Source organism: Pseudopipra pipra, chromosome 1 (assembly GCF_036250125.1).
Source record: "Pseudopipra pipra isolate bDixPip1 chromosome 1, bDixPip1.hap1, whole genome shotgun sequence".
NCBI classification, from domain to species: domain Eukaryota; kingdom Metazoa; phylum Chordata; class Aves; order Passeriformes; family Pipridae; genus Pseudopipra; species Pseudopipra pipra.
The window spans coordinates 134,238,852-134,253,854 of NC_087549.1; the positions used below are offsets into that span (position 1 = coordinate 134,238,852).

Sequence of the window (15,003 nt, forward strand, 5' to 3'; positions counted from 1 at the left end):
GCACTGATTTTCAGTAATGTAACTTGCAGAATAAGACATTCTTCTGTCACTTTTACCTGTATTAAGAATATCCATGAAATTCCCATTCTTTCATTACGAGGTATTGTGGCTTTAGTTGAATGTCTTGCCTTACTTCGAGGAAATATTACCTTGGAAGTATGCTTTTTATTTTTCCTTTCGTCACAAAACCATCACTACAGAATCACAAGGCTCTAGCACAAAGTACCACTGCTTTGGGAAAAGAAATGGAAATACATGGAATTCACACATCTGATTCATCACCTGGTCAATTTTAGGGTGTTTTAACCACCTCTGGAACCATACTTATCTTGAAACAGATAAAGATAAACAGTAGGTCCGATCTCTATTTTAATGCTAAGCATACTTGTGTTTCTAGAAAGGATAATTTTTAATAGTATCAAAGGCACTATCACAGCCTAAAAGATGAATTGTCTTGAACAATTGGGATGAGAGAAAAAATTCTAAATTATACAGTTTTATGTGAAAGATCTAAAAGTCTATCCGAAAAAAAAGTGAATTTTAATAATAAAGTTGCTAATTTGTAAGAACTCCTGATAATAGTATACAAATACCATGAAAACTGCAGGAAAAAAAGCCAACCAGAAGCCAGTGATGTGTAATTAGAGGTCTCAACAGATTGTTTAAAAATCCTGAACACGGAAGTACACATACTCGTACACTCAATTAGTTCACATGCCTTCTATCTGCTAGCAAGGGTTTATTGCAGATCTATTGCCACAAACAGGAAAGAACAAAACACATCTGTATGCATTTGCAAGCCAAAGCTGCTTTGAACAAAGCCAGGGAGCAGAAAAGACGACACAACTTCTGGTGTTATTGAAATAGCCACAGCAATCCAAGGACAAAACTGAAGCCAAGTGTCCTGGAGAACACATTAATTTCATAGAATAATGACCATTTACAAAGGACCATCACTGTAAATTGTTCAAAGTACAGAATATCATGCCATGAACAAATAACTGAAAATGGTGGAAAATGCATTGCAGTTTTACTACTGTGAAGTAAGCTTTGATTCATACCATATGGGCTTACAGGACAAACATGTGTGCATGTCTGCACATGTGTGCATGAATGCTGAGGTCTCCAACGTGCAATTGTAGCCATCCCAGTTTCTTAGGAGAAGTAAGAAGAAGACAGGAGGATCCCAACAAACAATAAATTCAGAGTTTTTACAGAATCGGTCAGGACAACTAATCATACTGACTCGCTATTTTGGTCTCAGAAACCCGGTAATTAACTAAGACAAACTAAGGTGTGAAGACAGCTAGGTATTATACTGATACTAGGTATTATGTTCATATTTGTTCTTCTCTTTACAAGGTTTTTACAACCCCCCTAAAACCTAACAAAACCAATCACACCAGTATGTGAATAATTCATGTCAAGGAAAGGGATTGATGGACTTATTATTAAGTTCTTTTCTTTTTCCCTATTTTCTTTAATGTGGTATAAAACATACAGTCTTTTTATTTTGCCCTCCGGCTAAGAGGTCCAGTGAATGCAGTACATAGCTACCTCATAAAAATCATAGATCATCAGTCTAGGTTTAAAGCACAAAAAAGTGAAACCAAATACTATACTAGAAGCAAAGGGAACATTCTTTACGAATGCAATTAGTTATCAGCAAACTTCCTGAAATCAACATTTATCAGTGTTGCCTCATTCTTTGAATTAAAATAATTGCTTCCTATGGTATTTTCTTGTAACTACAGACAAGTACTAACTTTTTAAAAGCACCTTGAATTTGAAGGGTTTTATCCTCCAGCTGCTTCAGAGCACAAAAAGAGATTCTGATGTTACCTGTAACATCAAGTTTGCAAGTACATTTGAAATACAATTTTAAAGCAGTCTTGTAAACTACTCTGTAGGTTGTCTTTCATCAGCTGAAATAAAGCTAAAAATTAAGCTCACCTCCATAGAGAAGGGAAGGTGAGGAAAAAAGCAAGGAGAAAAGGAAGATGTATCTTAGTACTTGTAGCTGGAATCCATTCAAATTTCATTTCCTACACAGGAACTTTAACATGCCTTCCTATCATCTTTATGCTTTCTCTTTTTGCCTCCTTTTTTTATCTTCTTACTTTCTTAACATATATATATGTTCAGAAATCAAGCTTGCCATTCATTCTGAGGGCAAGTGGGTGTGTATGTACTTATACAAAAAAACCCCCTCAAATTTGAACATCAGTGCAGCAGGTGGGAGCTGCCTGCCTCCCCAGGAGGCTGAAAGCAAGCCCAGAGAGATGACACACCACTGTGCTGCCCACTGCCAGGCACCTATATGGCTTTACCCTTTACACTCATGCAAGTGCAATGAAGAAACTCATGGAACTGCAAGAAGGTGGCAAATAAATATGAAAAGTATTTCACAAGGGTCCAAGTAGAAACTCTATTACTGAGTATAGGTAAATTCACTAAAAGTTCCCTAATTGTTAAAGTAAAAATGGCATGAATTAAGACCCAACTGTTGTGTGGTCTTGATTTACTTCCCAGCCCTGACCTAGACAATAGATCATCATGGTCACTGCACTTTCTCTTTACTCCTGACTTTATTTTCTGCACAAGACATATCTTCCTCATCCTGTGACTAAAGTGCAAGCAATGAGTGTTTCTTCTCCAAGGAAGATACACTCTTTTATTAATTCTAGCTTTTATTATACACTCAAGAGGCTATAAGAATAACTTAAAGATGCAACTTAGCAAGAGAAAGTGCTATTCCTGTTGGCAAACATACCCACCTCCTTCAAAGCCTTTGGGCTGTTAAAAGCTGTTTGGAATTTTAACAACATTTGGAGTAACTAAGGCTGCACTTCACTGTCTCCACAAAGACACACCAGAAAGTAAGCAATGATCTGCAACATGATACTGTCAGATACCATTTGTTTATAGCCAGCTCCAGATGTAGCAAAGCTCTTTCAGGACAGAGTATTTAGAGTATATCCTTACTATCTGTTAACCTTATAGCAGTAGACAGAACTGCATGAAGTAACAGTGAGGCAATGATATTTTCTACCCCATGTCAGCATCATGGTCAGGGAACACTGCTGAGCATTTGCTTTTCTCCCATTCAATATATTCCTCCTTGGAAACGTTGACATCACCACAGGCACACAGAGCACCTGGACTGAAGAAACATCTGAGGGATTTTGGCCATAAGAATTTTAGCTTTAGTATTTTCCCCCATGCAGTTAGGCTAGGGGTAAGGGAAGATGACTCTTGATCATTCTGAGCAGGTAACTGATGCAAGACTTGATACCTGAATGAATTAGGTATTAAAATGCATCTTTGTTTATGTGCAATCATCCATGGTAAGCAAAGATTCTCTATTGCTCTGAAGGAACCTATAGGGCTATCACTTATTTATGAGTTTGATCTTGAGAGCTTATATATACTCTTTTTGGATTTTTCTTCACCACAAAAGAATTTATTAAAGTACGGCATATTCTTAAAAGCATGCGTTAACTTGCACATGGGAATAAACATTACCCCTCTAGGACACCACCACAAAAACTCAGTTACCTAGACTCTCACCCCTCAAAACCCAGGGATATTTTTCTGTGCATAGAAAGTCAGCTTGTGACATGACACTACTTGGATCCCTTTTCTAATGACAACATCTGCAGAGAGGGCTCACTCAGCTCTTTCAACAGCAACACTAAACCACACCTTAAAAAAAACAACAAAAAAACCAAATGAAAGAAAAACCCCCAAGAATCACTGAAAGATTAATTACATACTCATAGGTAAAATTACTAATTAAAACAACATCTCCATCAAGATTCTGAACATAGCTAAAGAATGTCAAGTAGTTTTTGCTGATGTAAAGCTTCACAGAGTAGATATTCAAAGCTGAACTAAAGATGGAAGCCTTATCAAATGTCTAGAAAAACTAATAGTTTTCAACAAGAATTTTAGTACATCAGGTTCTTTCCCTTCAACAACTGATTTTTAAAGTACTTTTACTAGCCTGCTGCAGCTATAACTTAACAGCTTACAGCAATAAGTAAACTGGAAATTCATCCCATTAGAAGTTCTTACTCCTACTGCTTCAGGCTGCTTGAAGAAAGTGTATCTTTAATTTTCATGTAACCTGCTAATGTCAATACCTACATTAAGTAAGCCTAATGCCATAGTTCCCTCTAAAAAGTTTTAACTAGTAGTATACTAAATAACGAAATAACTATCTTATAAGACCAAAGGAAATTTTAACCTTTGAAGAAAATGAGTGTCTTCAAATTAAAGTTTTTACAGTACGGAAAAAGTAACAGTCCCACACACAGGTACACCACAGAACAAAAAAACTACAGCTTTCCTTTCAAACATCTGTGTTCATGAGTCCTGTAAATCATACATCATGAACCTAGAGACTGGCTCTAACTTATTTGCCAGGACCTCAAATGCAACACCACATGCTGAAATAAGCTGAGTTGCAAGAATATTCTGGGTACTAGCAGTAAAGCTAAAAGAGCAAGTATATTGCTGTTTTTCACTGTGTCTGTCAATGTTGTTAGCACAAGTAGCTTTTTTAACTACTGTAATATTTGCCCAGGTCAGCATGCTACTCAGCAGGTTCCAGAAGTTGCCAGGAGCACGACTCAGAGGGAAGTAAAGCAAGCAACTGTTGCTCCCATCTTGAGCTGATGTCTCCCATCCTGCAAACACAATGCAATGCCTGGACAAGTTTATCCCCTCCCGTCCTTGTCTGCCTCAACCCCTGCAGACCATCAGTCCTGTCTCCAGAGCTCCTGGATCCATTTATTTCCCTAGCAATGCTTGCCCAACTCAAACAAGGAAAGGCCATGAGCAGTCCCTAGCAGGCTCTCCTGCCTGTCATCAGCAAAAGCAGTCCAAGTCTTTCAGGACAGGAGAGGGCCAACACAAGGACAGAAGAAGGAAGGGTAGGATTAGGAACAAAGAGTTCTTATCTCTCAGCAGACACTCCAATCTAAGAGACATCACTGCAGAAGTGCAGTGACTAAGGAAAGCAAGGCAATTATCTGCAGGAAGGTGGGAATCTCTCCAGCTGACAGACAGATCAGAGGAGTTACTAGGCACTATGAGGCCTCATGTGCTAATTACACCAAATCATATGTTGATGGCTAGCTGGCAAAAGTTACTTTACCAGAAGGCTATTCTAAGTGCCTCTACTGCTCCACCACATTTCTTTGACATTCAAATGGGCCAAAATACATCATTTTCTCTCAAGCCATTCAGAACATCCAGGTACTAACCCATCTGTTACCCCACGAATGGGAGAAACACTCATGAGCACTACATCTCACAGTTCACTCGAGTTGAAACTGTGGATGAAACTCTGTTTAAACTTCCATGAAGGGTACAAAGTGCAATATCCCAGGCAGGGACAAAAACCAATTCTGACAGAGACATAGACAGTTGCAACTGAAAGTGTCTTAAATCATCTGGCAGGACTCAGATCCAGGTCTGCCAGCATTAACTGCTACAGTGCAGTTTTTTGTCTACTGTAGGCAAATTAGTTTTTAAGAAATTCTTTTGCTTTTACTTCGAGCAATGAGGTGCTATCCTGTTTTTGGACAATAGTAATTTCCTAATTAACTTTTAAAACAGTGAACTTGCTAAATATTGTACCTTACATATTATGTTCTAGTTCTACAAAAAAATTTAATTATGCATTCATGGGCACTGCTGCCATGAAGTCCCTATTTTCCTTTACCACCTCCTCTCAGCCCTTTCTTCTGCACCAGCAACAGCATTTGTATAATTCTGATTAATCCAACCAGGGAAATGATCCAGGTGAAGAGAGAACTGGTACATACAGGAGTTTTCAGTTGGATAACTTCCTTGATCTGGTTTACTACATTGATGCCAGTAAGAGAAAAGAGATAAAGGTGAGAGTAACAATGCAGTTTAATCCAAAATAAATCAACCCTTGGGAATACAAAACTAATTAAAAGCACAGCAAAAACACGTAGACAAGTCCAAACAACTCTGCAAGCCTCCATATTTGTTTCTAAAGATTTCTTTTTGTTTATTTACTCCTGGGAGTGAAACACCCAGGCATAATAATAAGCATAACAAACATAATGCTACAAAGACAAATGGTTTAGAAATGTAAATAGACAATAACTCTTGTTTGAACCTTGAGAAACACAAGATAACCCAGCCAGGTAATCCAAGAGTGTGTTCCTTTACACAGTTTATTACATTGTATGTATTCCGTAGCTCAAGGCCAAGCCAGAGGGCAACACCGACCTCATGAAACTTTCAGTTACAGTATCTGAGGGAGGATTCATCTGACTAAATGAGGGCACAAACAGTGTTGTATAGGCTGCCACGCTCCTCAGTAGGGATTCACACAGCAGGATTCCTCTGACCAAATGTACTTACTCCAGGTTACAGGAATGATACTCAGTTCCATTAGCTGAGAAGATTAGATATTCAAGTCTGTAAAAGGACCGCGGGTGACTTGCCAAGATGCAGACGCTGCAGACACCCAAGTCAGACGAGACACCTCCTACCCCGGACGACAATCACATATCCCCGTGTGAGGAATCTTACATCCACATAGCAAGTACACACAGAGATGACATGTTTGGATCTTAACCTTTCACTTTGCACAACTGTTCATGGTATGGTGAAGAACAAGAGGGCTAGACAAAACTGCTGATACATTAATTTCCTCCCAGCAGCAGTACAAATGCAGCATTTACCTTAATATGGTGCTGTTTTCTTACCAAGTCTCACTAAATCGCTTGAGAAATACTTGTTGCAGTATTAATATGTGCCCTTGCTTATAAAGGATGAAAGACACTGTGTTTTCAGTCATGACAATCACAAAGGTGGGATGAAATAAGAGGGAGCACCAAACACCACTATCACCTCTGTTAATTACTGCAGGAAGAAGAAAGGGCAGTTTCCTTTTACAAAACGAGAGTACTTTCTGCCTCTACCTCTTATTTATCTCAGCATTCACTGACTGTCAAGGCAAGCTCCCCTTTACTGTTAAAAATTGCTATTGTATTACTTACACCTACCACACAGTACAGCACCTCTCAGCACTCCTGCAGCTAGAACTAAACTTGAAGCATTTTGCACCTTATTGGATTGAGCTCCTTTGTTGTCCCCAAGTCAAAAGGATGCTGCTACTTCCTTCCCCTTGGCTTCCCCCCATGCTCCATTTCCTCTCTGCTGACTGCAGTTGCCACTGTGTCTCCTCAAAGTCAGGTTCCTACAGGGCAGAGAGGCTGAGGGTGGCCCCTACAAGTCACTCCAGTTCCACCCACAATGTGGTGTCCATTCTACTGTTATGTGCTCTTGCCTCCCCATCTGAAGAGCAACTACAGCAGAAGAGAGAGTTTTCCATGGCGCAGATTTCTACTCACAGTGACAGGGAGGCTTCACCTCCCAGTGCACGAGATGTACAAATAATGAATAAAGACAGGATTTCGCTCCCTAGTATGCCTCCACAGTATGGCACAGGCAGTGACAGCTCACAGAACTGCAATAACTAAGAGTAGGAACAAGTAAAAGACAGCTTTGGTGTTGGATTTCCAGGGACTTTTGTGTGCTGCCTGCAGAAACTGCTTCTATTCAAAACATACTTTATATCTACAGCAGCTCTGTTTAAATACACCCAATCCCTCAAGTAGCAGGGAGCCAAATTTAGAGACTATACTGCATATAAATTAAATTTTTCCTTCAGTTCATCTCAAGATCTCTTGCTCTCCAAGCTAGCAAGAGTGGAATGGATATATCTGAGTCAGAACATCAGCATTTTACATTGAACGAAAACGTCGCTCTATGTTGAAATATACTTAAATACTCCTTTCAAGGGCTCAGATTCGCCATTATGTCAGCTGTGACTGTCTTACTATTTTAAAGTGAAAGATTCAATGCACAAAGCAACAAGAAATTGCAGTATGCTCACATTCTTACGTCTCTATAATTAACAAATACATACATATTTTCCAGTTTCTAATAAAACTAAAATATTTTTACAGTATTTGTAAAAAGCATGTGTATAATGCTTATTACCCATGCACAGCAAGCCAGACATTGCATTAACTGAAAGCTTAATGTAAACCAGCTTTCAGGAAAATGTTTCTGGAATTTCTGAAGTAAAAAAAAAAGCACTCTGTTCTCTTTGTCATTTCCTAAAACAAAATGTTTTAGTGTTTATTATTAGTGTGTATTATACTTAGTGTTATTAAACCAATATGTTCTAGTAAAATACAACAAATTTACACAGGCTTCTTGCCCCCTTATTTGTGCTCCCTGGCAGGTAAATGGTAAAACCACTGAGACCTGTGGGAGAAGCAGAATACCAAAGCAACAGATCTCTCCGAAGTTGCCTTTTTTCATATCCAAAGGCAGAACATATATATACTGGAGCAAAGGAAAATTAATCTTACAAAAATGCAGCTTGCATAAGGTAATGAGTGTATACACCAATAGAAATACTGAAAGTGCATATGTTGATTTCAAGTTGCAGGTATTTTTTAGAGATTACTTTGTGTGCCTTTGGCTGACTGGAAAAATAACTCTCCCTAAATTATACGCTTGAGATATGCAACAATATATTGATTAAATGTACTAGAGCGATTTGAAATGTGGAAGAGAAACAACCACACTGCTATGCAATGGCCAGACTTCAAGCAGGATTGTTGAGAAATGCCATTAAAGCTGAACCACCAAGCTACCAGGTACTGCACAAACCTATTGTGACAAAACCTATGCATTGAGTTTCCTTGCCATGCATTTTCCTCTTGGTTTTCTTCATGCACCATGACTGGCTAGTCATTGCCAATAGAAGACAAGAGTAAAAAACTACTCTGAAGTTTGTACTAACAGGAAGCAGATTGACATTTCTGTTCCTCCATGCACCAAAACCATAAGAGATTTCCAAAGTTTTCCAACAAATCTAAATGCACAATCCTTCTTTCTCCCCAGCACTCAAATACATATAGCCAGGCTTCTGTTAAACAAACGACTACAATTAACAATGATAAAATTGCATTTTATTGCTACCAGAAACCTCTCCTGCAGAAACACGAGTGCTATTTGAAAGCATTCACCTGGCCAAAAGTTGGCACAGAAAGCAGCCGTTACTAAAATTTCATGAACCAGGTTCTAGTCTCAAGCAGGAAAAGCATCAGTGTGGGGTTTAAAAAAAAAAAAAAAAGACAAGTGAGGAGGAAGGAAAAAGGTTAGTTTAACCTTTGTGTTAGGTAACAGATGGCAGTTTACACCATCTCAAGATGCAGGTGGACAAATGACCACAGGGAAAGCCAGCCTGTGAATTTGCCATCACTTGACACGTGCATAAACACATTATTTGAGGTAAGCTGAATCACTTACTGGAAGGTACCACAAGCCGAAAGGGTAAACACAAATGTTTAGGAGAAAAAGACTGCAGTTTTAAACTCTCAGATCACCTAGGTAACTTGTTCATCTGACTGAGAGAAATCAGTTACTAGGCATTCACAGGCACTAGCAGTTCAAGGGAAACAAGAAAAAAAAACCCAACAAACCAACCAATGAAAACCTAGTGCTTACGTGGATCTGACAACTGATAAAACCAAAAAATACCTCATTCTCATTAAGACTTTACAGTACTATCTAGAACTAAGTAAACAATTTGCTCCTCCACTAAAATAAAGCAATGTCTTTTGCACTGCTTTAGAGCAATTTAGCTTCTACTCTGATGAGTCCATTTGTGGTCTCAATGAAATAAATGTTTGCATTTGAAGGTCGTTAGTAATTTGCAGAGACGATACAGCAGTGCAAGAGGAAAGACTTCATTTCTGCATCATTTAAACTCTATCATCATGGCTAAAACTGCAAGGTTGGGATAACTGACTTTAAAAAACAAAAAAGCCAAGAACTTGAGGGCCTCCTCACAGCTGTTACTGTGCTGTCCAGAAAAGAAGCCTTGCAGAATGTCCAGCTGAAATGGTTGTGAAGTTAGCTTCCACAATGTCAAGTACTGTAATGGCTGCTTGCAAGCAGGCAATTCCAAACAGCAGCACTCAAGCATCAACGCTCCTGTCCTCTGTGCACACAGAGGGAGGAGATACTATGAATTCTGACTAAGCAGCAACAGCTGAACTTTTATTCACCACCATACTGGGGAAAAAAGTATCTGCCTTATCTCATTCTGGGAGTGTGACGGTGGGACATCCTGAGCATATTCATCTACTGGGTGCTATTTATTATTCAAATGTTATTTTATTATTCATAACTTCTTCTAACTAATAAAATAGGAAGATCAATTAAGATAAGAGTTAAAACCAATACCCACCACAGCAGACAAAAGTAATACCAGATTTCTGCACTATGACACAATATTCTAAGATTTCTCTTAAAAGAGCCTCCCCAGTATCTACGAATGAATGATCCTCATCTTTACTGAGAAGCAAAGTTTGTAGGCAGTGAAGAAATTTAATCCCTTCTCAAATTACACTGATTTTGCTTACATTATCCCTGGGTTAGTGCTACTTCTTCACAGAACTGTTGAATTCCTATTTGCCAAGGTTCCCTAAGTTTAAAAGCGAACTGTTCATGTGAAGAACATGCACTGTGTATTTTGTGTACTCATCAGAAAAATCACCAATGTCAACAGCAATGCAGTTTAAGGGTTGGCTTGGAGTTTCTTAATTAAAATTGCTACACATTCATTTCAGCATTCAAACAAGTTTAAGCTCTGGAATACCTGATAAAACAATTAAAAACCAACTAAAAAAACCAACAACCAAAACCTCAAAACCATCATTTATTCCTAATCTGAAATACTTGTCAAGTTTTATGTATTTGAGAGAAGTTACAGAGGTAAAGCCTTACCAGTCCTAAAGTGTGCCTTCATGGATGTCTAATGACCTCTGTGCTGGGGCTCTAAGCACCAACACCAACAAAAATTAACAACTCAGCTGTGAGGATTTTACCATATGAAAGAAAACAAGGTACTGAAAGTTAGAGGGTACCTTTGTGACCTTCAGAGGCCACAACAGAGCTGCATAATGAATCAAATAAGGTAACAGTTGTGCCAAAGTCATTCAATTTTCTAAATAGTGTGCTAAGTGCAGAGCTTAATTACCAGTACTTTCCATATTCACAAATTACATAATCAGTCTGGCTGAGGAGAATTTGAAGCTGGGACTGTCTGAACATCCCTCTGAGAGCAATGAAGGGGAGAAATGCTTGATGCAAAGCATCCCTCCTCATCCCTTCCTTAATCAGAACACTGACTACAAATCCTACCCTTCAAATAGCTCCAAATCCAAGACTTATTTATTTGGTCTGTTAACATAGACATCGAACATCTTAACTGCGTCTCATCTAATCTGTTCCACCACAAGGAGGGTTCTCCACCCTAGTCTTATATAAACTGTCCAACAATAAATACTGCAGCTGAAGCAATTATTCCCTAATGGCATCCTCTGGCTTTCTCTCATCCACCTTTATTCCAATCCCTTGGTTTTTAACTAGTATATTCCCAGTAACAAAGGGAAAGCCAGTCACCTGCAACCATCCCTGAACTTTCACAACAGCCCTTCACCTGTACCTACAGCTATCACCAGGGTGCTAAAAGGGCAAGAGGGAAAAACAGTTGTTTTAGGATTTACAACCATTTAGCACTTCCCTTCTGTGCTGTGTGTATACGTATTGGGAATGTACCTGGTGCTAAAACTGTTTTCCCCAGAAAGTGTTCACACCTGATATTCAGAAACTTACTCAAGGCTACAAGCTGGTATGACATAAACTTTCAAAAAGAGATTCACAGTAAGTAGCTGGTAACTAGAGAGCAGAATAGACTTTGATATGAGATCAGTTATACATATCCTCTTTTACCAATGTACATGTCCAAAGACTAAAGATTAGGCTTGTAATTGGGCTTTGGAAAATGAAAATATCTCTGAAAACTCACATGTTCTTACATGGAAGATAAAATTAGACCATTCTATTTAGATAAGAATGTTCTCTACTCACTGACATAGCTGCTATTACTCAAATAATCAGCCATCAGTCTTGATGTAGATGTAGCAGCTACAGAGACAAGCCTTTCCACACCATCTGAATTGAGTTTGACAACAGCAGATGAAATCGACAGGGCAGTTGAAAGGCCACTTCGATGGCTTACATGAAGGAGATCTTCCATATTATACAGAAATTACAATAGATTTTTATATTATCTTAGTATCTGAAGTGATAGCCTCATGGGAAAAACACAGCTCTGGTTTTCTGGTATGCTTATCAATACACTCAGTATATCCTGAGTTTAGTGGCCTTTGAGTTATAGTTTAGTACTTCTTATCCAAAACTCCTATTGCTTTGTCCTTTAAAAAAAAAAGGCAGAGTCTGACATTACATTTAATGTTAGACTGCCTAGCATGGTAGGTTTTTCCACAAGACACCTTTATCTTTTGACTACTCTGTATGAGAGCACAGGCCCACTTAGATTTTACTCAGTGTACCATAAACACAACCACCAAAAGAAAGAGTCCAAACAAGATTACCTCTAATGTTCTCCTTCTTGCAGCAAGGAATCGCTTACTGATTCTTACCGACATGCGAGGCAGGAAAGCTTTGAGGAAGCAGGACATCACCCTTCGCATGGTGCACTCCCACCCCAGCACAGCGGGAAGGGTGCTGCCAGCCCGCTGCCACGAAGGCTGAACCGGCGTATGATCGGTCATCCCAGATGACACGTTTAGACACTTGACAACACCCGCCACAAGGCCAACACTGACCACCGGGTAAGGATGCACTAGCACGTCTCGTACACAAGTTTTCTGCTTCCTAACATACCCACGGTCCCGGCAGGCACGATGCTGCCGCAAGATCCCTGTCGGAGTCCGTCGGGAGGAGCCCGACAGAGGGGGTACGCTCCTGCCACCAAACGCAAGGCGGAGGATGAGCGGGGCACGAGGGTGTCTCCCCCCTCGCCAAATTTCCACAGGACCGAGGGCTGGAGGGCAGGTGCACCTCGCCGGCCGAGGGGCTGCCGCCCCACGGCACAGGTGAGGGTCGGGGCAGCGCAGCCCAGGGCAGGACCCGCAGCCCAGCACAGGAGCACCAGGAGCAGCCTCAGGTGGAGGGGGAGCCCCCGCGGCCCCTCGGGCACGGACTCGCTGTGGCTTCTGCTCCACGCTCGGGCGAGGGCAGAGGACGACCCTGCCCGGCCGGGGAGCGTCTCTGCCCGGCTGCCCAGGGGCGGCCGTGACAGACCCCGCCCGGCCGGCGGGAGCCACCGCGCCGAACAAAAGGCCCGGCCGAGGCCCGGAAACGTCCCGGGGCCGCGGGCCGAGCCGCGCCGCCAGCGCGGGGGGCGAACCCCAGCGCGGGGGGCGAACCCCAGCCCGGCGGCCCCGCACGGCCTGCGGCCGCCGCTGCCCCTCGCCCGCCTCTCACCGCCGCGTCGGGCCCTGCAGCGGGCACGGCGGGGAGGGGGAAACCAAGGGAGAAGGACGCAATGCAACAGCTCCGGCGGCGCCGAGGGACGGAGGGTGGGAGGGGGCAGCACAATAAGGCCAGTGCAGCCTCTGCCCCTGCCGGTAACAAAAGCTCCCCAGCCGCAGGGCTACCTTCGCCTCCCCGGGCTGCGGGTCTGCGGCTGGCGGTGAGAGCCGGGAGAGGTCTTGCACCGCCGCCCCCCCCTCCCCACCGTACCCCCGGTCCGGCCCCCGCACAATGCAGCCCCCGCCGCCCCAGGGGCCGCCGCACAAAGCGGACCAGTCCCGCCGCCCATCCCGCACCGACCTTGAGCCGCCTCGGGCGCCCCTAAGGTTTTGGTCACCGCCTTCCACACGTTGCAGCCCAGCAGGCAGAGGAGAAGCGCCGCCGACCTGCTCATTTCCACCCGCCGCCGCCAGCCGCCGCCAGGGAGGGAATCGCCGCCGGAGCCGCTGCCCGGAGGAGGAGGAGAAAGAGCCGCATCAGGGGCTGGCCCGCTCCGCGCCTCCCTCCATGTTGCCGTGCGCTGCCCCTCCTGCTTTCTCCGCCTGCTGCATTGTCGTCCCGCCGCTGCGCCCCGGCTCCGCGTCCCGCGCTGTCCCCGCAGGCGGCGGAGGCGGGGGGAAGGAGGGGGAGGCGAGAGCACTCCGCGGCTCCGCTGCCTGTCCGCCTGGGTTTATTCTTCAATTCCCCGCCGAGTATCCCCCCGCTCTCCCGGCGGGAGCAGCCCGGGCTCCCCGCCCGCCCCTTAACCCTTCGCGGCACCCCCTGCCCTGCCCCGCTTCGCGCCGGCGGCGCAGCGCCCCCTGCCGCCCGCGCCCCGCCCCGCCCTACCCCGCCGCGGGGTCGCGGCTGCCCGGCGGCAGCGGCTCGAGCCCCGGCCCCGCCGCCCCGGCCTGGCCTCTCCGCCCTGGCCGCTGCCCGGGGCAGCCGCACGGCCCGACCGCCCTTCGCCAGGTGCTGCCGCGCTTACCTGCCGCGGGGGGCCGGGTCCTGCCCGGCCGCGCCCGCCGCCCGCTCTCCCTCCCCGAACGGCTGCAAAATGGCCTCCCCGGCGATGCCGGCCCCGCTCGCCGCAGCCAGCGGGAGGGACAGGCGGGAAGGCGGGCGCGGTGCCTCGCTCCCCCGCACGGCTCGGACGCTGGGGTCGCAGGGTCCCCCACGGCCACGCGTGACCCCCGGCCGGGGTCCCCGCTACTGCTGCTGCTGTGGTATTTAAAGCGGGTTTTAAAAACACAACGAAACAAACAGCCACAAAGCAACAGCAAATGCACCCATCTACTGGTTTTAACGCAAAATTGTTTAAAAAAATGCTATTGCAAACTGCACGGGAACGGCGAACTCTGGGTTGGAAGCGGTGGCACTGAGGGCTGAGATCGGGCACGGCGGCTCCCGCCTCGCACCGTGCGGGGCACGGCCGGGGCAGCGCTGCGGACACTGCCCAGGGCAGGACAGGCTCCCTGGGGCTTCCTCGCTGCCGTGTTGCACCTTCCACAAAAGCATCTCTCGCAGTGCTTTTCTCCAGGCTTGCGGGGG

At 44.1% G+C, this 15,003-nt stretch overlaps 1 protein-coding gene across 2 annotated transcripts in view; it reads right to left on the reverse strand.

The window, feature by feature from the left end:
- Positions 1-14,455, reverse strand: part of FAM171A1 (family with sequence similarity 171 member A1) — an 89,100-nt gene extending 74,645 nt beyond the window's left edge. Inside the window, exons 1-2 of one of the 2 annotated variants that reach the window (XM_064678623.1) lie at positions 14,441-14,455; positions 13,774-13,919 (exon numbers count right to left, since the gene is read on the reverse strand). In XM_064678623.1, coding sequence (XP_064534693.1) covers positions 13,774-13,867 — 94 coding nt within the window. In that variant the 5' untranslated portion in view covers positions 13,868-13,919; positions 14,441-14,455. Of the gene's footprint in view, positions 1-13,773; positions 14,158-14,440 lie in introns of those variants that run through there. The other variant, XM_064678631.1, reaches the window with a different exon arrangement.
- Positions 14,456-15,003: the final 548 nt, after the last annotated feature.